The sequence below is a fragment of the Haliotis asinina genome, chromosome 7 (assembly GCF_037392515.1).
Source record: "Haliotis asinina isolate JCU_RB_2024 chromosome 7, JCU_Hal_asi_v2, whole genome shotgun sequence".
In the NCBI taxonomy this organism is placed as follows: domain Eukaryota; kingdom Metazoa; phylum Mollusca; class Gastropoda; order Lepetellida; family Haliotidae; genus Haliotis; species Haliotis asinina.
The window spans coordinates 46,837,786-46,843,969 of NC_090286.1; the positions used below are offsets into that span (position 1 = coordinate 46,837,786).

General features: G+C 38.6%; 1 protein-coding gene across 1 annotated transcript; it reads left to right on the forward strand.

Moving 5' to 3' along the window:
* Positions 1-661: 661 nt before the first annotated feature.
* On the forward strand, positions 662-5,862 carry LOC137290815 (cytochrome c oxidase subunit 5B, mitochondrial-like). The gene is made up of 4 exons (XM_067821952.1): positions 662-811; positions 3,095-3,183; positions 4,298-4,397; positions 5,500-5,862. The coding sequence occupies exons 1-4, from the start codon at positions 694-696 to the stop codon at positions 5,613-5,615; spliced, it is 423 nt and encodes a 140-aa protein (XP_067678053.1). The 5' UTR covers positions 662-693; the 3' UTR covers positions 5,616-5,862.
* Positions 5,863-6,184: the final 322 nt, after the last annotated feature.

Consider the following 6,184-nt stretch of genomic DNA (forward strand, 5'->3'; position numbering starts at 1 on the left):
ATCTGACTGGGTTCGGTATCCCGGGTCGTTCGTTTCGAGCGTAGTAGACCCAAGTACTAAATATTGCACTTTTGATTTGTGATTGTACACTTATAATTTTGTTTATTTGTTTTGGGTTTTTTTTCATAATCAGCAATGTACATCATATGTCATGAATAAGTGATGATTGTGTTTTAATTATGTTTGAATTTTTGGTTGCATAAATACTTAAAAAGAAACAGAAACCATATAAAGTCTTTGCAGGGCATTTAGAATAATATAAAATATATAGTCTCTGAAAAAAAAAACAGTTATGTTTTATTTCCGTCAGTACTTTAGACAGACTGGCGATGGTACGTGCATTCATAAACATACCACATAGTCATACAAAATACTGATTTTGTTTACGCCTAGTCGGAAAATATGAACAACCTTGCCATACAAAAAGCATTCAATGCTAAATACAGGGTCGAACGTGAGTTGTCAACTTTCTCTCTAACTTGACCTCACAACGTAACTTTGAAAGAGTTATTTCCCTTGGAATATCTATAATTTATATATTTTTTATATTTACATTTTCCTTTAAAAAGGGGGTTACATGTCACCAATTTATGTGTATATGGGTATATGTGTCATTAAAACAATTATCCCAACTTGTCATGCTTCATTATCTCGAGATTTCACGTTATTTGACTCTCGTGCACCCTATTCAACATGGCGTCGGCACTGTGTAGAACCGGGGCGGCAGTATTTCGCCGATCTGTGCTTTTTTCAAGTGCCAGGGCCTCATCTGGTGGCGGTCCAGCTCTTGACCAACAAAAAGGAAAGACTGGTTAGTGAGATATTTTGGGTATTAATGGATGCAATGCCGAACTCACAATGTTACATGTGTGGCGTGCAAAGTGTCTGTCAAGGAATGGCGACAGGTTACATTCATTTGGTCAACATAACATTAACCATGTCAAAACAAATCACTTGACAGGATTTGCATTGTTGTTGATTATGTGCTAAGTGAACGGGTGTTGCTGTAGCGTGCTGAGATTACGTCTTGCTATAAACTTCTGTATTTTCGCTGGTATTCACAAAGGACACGTGAAGGTTACAGCATTGATAAGACTACTGGTTGGGACGGGCCTAGTGCAGATTAGACAGAACGTTCCTAAGGCCTATTTGAAGAAAGAAAACATCACTTAGAAAATCAGACGGCTAGAGTGCAGTTTACCGGGCGCTCTACCCGGGGACTGCTGAGGACTTGCTAATGAGCGCGGTGCTGTATCCTTAGCCCTTGGGCACCCCCTTTCTAGATCCTTAGCGCTTGGGCACCCCCTTTGAGATCCTTAGGGTTAGTGAGTAAAGGTTAGGGTTGGCTTCACTTTGCTGCGAGTATATCCATCCGAAAAAGTGCGCCCGGTAAAGGTATAGATACTTCCTAAACATTTAAACTTCATGCCCTTTGGCACAACAGACATCCTCAAGCAAACATGCACAAGTGTCAACATTGTATGGTTTAATTTTGCAACCCCTTCATTTTTTGTCAGCTTGCTTTCCAAAGAAGGCGGTTCCAAACCAGTCATCTGTGGAAGCTGGGTTTTAATTTCATTTAATAGATAGCATTACCATGATCAGACTACAGAAATGCTCCCATGAAATTTTCTTGTCTTTACTGTCAAAGACCACGATATTGTTATGATTGATGTTTTGGTGTTTATTGTTAACGAGAAATGTTACATATAGTAGTTTAGGGACCCAATTTTCTATACTAAGTGTACTACAATTGTAATTGAAATTAATGGGACAGGAGGTCAAGTTGTTTGGCTTTGCTGATCTTCAAAACGAAAGAACTCCTATGTGAGTAACGTTTTATATAGATGTTATTCAAAGATACGCTTTTACTTTGATGCCAAATTTCAAGCACTGGAAGTTATGGGTACTACTTACAGCAAACCAAGTACTGTATACCCAGCTAATATATGGAGGCACTCGTGTTTCCTGGTCAATATATACCAAGGGGTAGTGATGGTACTGAAACATACCCAGTAAAATAAATGTCTATTTGAATCTTCAGTCAGGAACAATGACATTTGAGCCCATTCTCTAATGAATAAGCATGATGAACCTGCAAAGTTTCTTTGGTTTCATATTACATACTGCTGAGATCAAATACATGGATTTGATCAATGGATTGTACGATACGTATTCCCTCTTGATTTAAGGTATAACTGCAGTGTGTGAAAAAGTGTCTGCCAGATGACCTGCGGCTTGCTAGTTACATAGCGGGCTTACAACTTTATTTTATAGTGGGCCAATGCGTTTTCCAAGGGTATATATTTGAGCATGTCATTTACTACAGAAAATATTCTGAAAATAATTTTCAGTTGTGGTAGCTAGATGATGTCTGTATAGTTCATGATCAATTAACCTCTAACTTCCACAGATCAACCTACCCATTTATCTAGCACTAAATACTTCAGCCAATGAATAACGTTGTTCTTTTCTGCTGTTCTGATTCAGATGGCATTGACACTATATAAACCAACAGTGGCCACCAAGTTATGATTTTATTGAATTTGCTTTTGCGCATGTTTGAGTTTACCTCACTACAACTTTGTACAAGTAATTCATTAATTGCTGTATTTTAACACCATACCTCAATTTCCTATTTTTAATGCAGGGCTGGTTAAATGTGAAAAAGGCCGGCATCATTTTCAGTTATCAGCCCTGTGGGCTTCCTGGCATTTTTTTGAGTCAAGGTCTGCACATTCAGGTCTGTTTTTGTGCCTCTTGACTTTGCACAATTTGATTGTGACCTTGAGGTATTCTCCATGGCAAGAGTTGCGCTGTTTTGACCCAGTTTCTCTTCTAAGTGATACAGCATAACACACTTAAGTGGAGCAATAATCATTGTGGGGCAGTGGGGTAGCCTAGTGGTTACTGCGTTGGCTTGTCATGCCAAAGGCCCGGGTTCAATTCCCCACGTGGGTGCAATGTGTGAAGCTAAAAAGCGGTGTAAAACTAAACTCACTCACTCACTCAGTTATCGTTGTTGGGGATTGGGATTTCATTCCCACATGCTTTTGTCTTACCTTGTTTCATAGACGTGTGTTTATTGTTTCAGCATCTGATAAAGTCACCATGCCAGATGGACTTGGTCATGCAGTAGGCCCAGAGAGATTTGAGATGCTTGCCAAGCTGGCAGGTGTTGAGGTATGTTGTCAGGGAAATATCAGGCCCTGCTGTGCTCAAGCCTTTCAGTCTACTGGCCTGCAAATGGTTCTACGCATTGTTTAAATTTAATTTTGTTCTATTATACCTATAGTAGAGATTAGAAGGCTGTTGGACTGTTTGGCAGTATCTGTCTTTCAAACTGATTTAAAATTATTGCACTACATATTGTGATATTTGATGACTACTCTTCGTGTATATCATAAAGTATGAAAGTAAATATTATCCTACATGGTCAGTTGCTGCCATTTTGAATATATAACAACATGAGAAATAGAGTGTCCGAATGTATTGTCAATGTCAGACATTTCAGCAGTCGAATTTTGAAAGTTCATTATTGAATGAATTCGGATGTACATTTAGGTTAAACGTTACAGTAGTAACAAAACTTGTTATACATGTTTACCCAACACGCAGGAACACACATTTGTATACAGTGCAGTAATCCTTAGACATGGTTCATTGATAGTGAATAGTAAGAAGCTGTTACAGATTGTTTTCCTTTCGTCAGTCATACCAGCCCAAGACTACCTAAGTCTGAATAGACCTTCAGCAGCCCATGCTTGCCATAAAAGGTGACAAAGCTTGTCATAAGAGGCGACTAACGGGATTGGGTGGTCGGGTTTGCTGACTTGCTTGACACGTCATCGGTTCCCAATTGCACAGATCGATGCTCGTGTTGTTGGTCACTGGATTGTCTGGTCCAGACTCGATTATTTACAGACCGTCGCCATATAGCTGTAATATTGCTGAGTGCAGCGTAAAACTATACTCACTTTTATGTCTTATCAAGGGACTTAACTCTGGAAAAAACTAGGCTCCTTCAGTTGAAGTTTTGACTGTTTGCATCTATTCCTTACATACCAGTTTAGTTGTCAGGTAATATGGCTGACCGATTTTCAGCCCTGGTGCTGATTGATATATGCTTGATGCGTAGCTTTGGGCCCAGGTGGTCAATATCGACATATGCTCATGTCCAGTATTGTATGTGCAAAACTGTCCATATTATTGATAGGCATGTGATAAATTGTAATTTGTTGTATTGCAGTAGTTATTACTTCATGACAAAGGTAAGAAAAGGTTGTCTTTGTTTCAGGATCCTTTCGAGATGAAGGTTAAGTCCAGAGCTAAGGGAACATTTGAAGAACCAACTTTAATTCCATCTTTGTATGAGAAACGGCTGGTTGGATGCATATGTACGTACATCTGAATGTTGTCAAATAGAGAAGACAAAACATTATCCATCAGTGTTAACAGAATTCAGCTATCATTTGGAGAATCTTAATTAATAACAGGATTCCGTCTTCACTTATTCAAAAGCTGTTTTTTGTCTCCATGTCAGTCAAACGACAGTTAAAATTCTCAAATGGATATGCATGTCAGTGATAACTGTTCAAATAAACAAGAACACACATTGATGTTTTGATTAATGTGTTTGCATCAAATGAAATATTTTCCCCTTAATATGAGCAGAATAAGGACTTGAAAGAAAATTACAATTTTTCAGCAAAAACACATTTTGTGTACAGTCAAGTTCGTCCATTCATAGAAACATAACATTTAATGATGGCAGTATTTGGCACCCAGTGTTTTAAGGCTTAAATTGACCAGTATTTTAAGGTACTACTACACAAAGGCTGCCAAACACTTTTGAAGGGTCACATGGTTAAAGTTGTCCACCGTACATTGATAAATGTTAGTATGTTTAGTTTTAGTGCGCTGATGACATACATGTTAAAGTGTTTAATAGATAGTGTTTACCTGCTGGGAGGAAGATCTCTAGATCAGTTCCAGCCTCCTCATAACAAAAGACATCAAAAGATTGTACTTACCACCCTGGTGTTGGGGTAGCTTAGTTAAGGTGTTCACTTGGCCATGCTGAAGGCCTGGATTAGATTCTCCACTTGGGCACATTGTGTGAAGCCCTTTTCTGTTGTCACGACAGGATATTGCTAGAGTTTTGAGTATAAGTGGTGTGAAACTAAACTTTCTCTGATGCTGCAATTTCATTGAGACCCGTGAAGGTAGAATATGCCTTCAGCAACCAATGCTTGCCATAAAAGGTGACTATGCTTGTCGTAAGAGGCGACTAACGCAATCGGGTGGTCAGGATTGCTGACTTGGTTGGGACATGTCATCGGTTCCCAATTGTGCAGATCGATGCTCATGTTGTTGATCACTGGATCGTCTGGTCCAGACTCGAATATTTACAGATTGTCGCCATATAGCTGTAATATTGCTGAGTGCAGCGTAAAACAAAACTCACTCACTCACTCATTGATTGACTTTTTGCTTCAGGTGAAGAAGATGACATCAGCATAAACTGGATGTTTTTACACAAGGGAGAGGCCAAGCGTTGCGAGTGTGGCTACTGGTTCAAACTGGACCCAATGAAAAGTCAGGACTACAGTTAATGATACAAATGGTTATGGGTGTTGTTGCATATAGTTCTAATGTTATATCAGAAATAGTAGGAATCAGTCACTAAGAATCTTTTTTTGAGTTGCATTACAAGTTCTGCCAATACAAGTGACCACGATCCACATCAGCTCTAAGTACCTACTTTATTGAACAGTCAGCTCATCTGGTTAACACTATACACTGTTCACTGATGTCATGAGTGTGTGAGGAATATTATTAATAAACAATTATCAAGGATAATGTTTGTGTTTTACATCCTTTTTTCCTGGTCTGAAAGCAAGAGTTGTAAATGGACATTGTCCAGTTATCCACATTTGTTTCTCATTTCAGAACTTAGACATTTGTGAAATATACGCAGAAAGGAATTTAATGTCTTATTTCTGAACATTACTCCTACATAGTAGAATCAAAAACATGATGTGTGCACAAATTATCGAGACAAAATATCCTTTAAGTGGTTACACATGACTGACTTGTCAGAAACTTTTTATCCATTGAGAAGATGTTTTAGTATAATTCAGCAGTCCTTTGGTGGTAACTAATTTCATTACCTTAGGCCTGT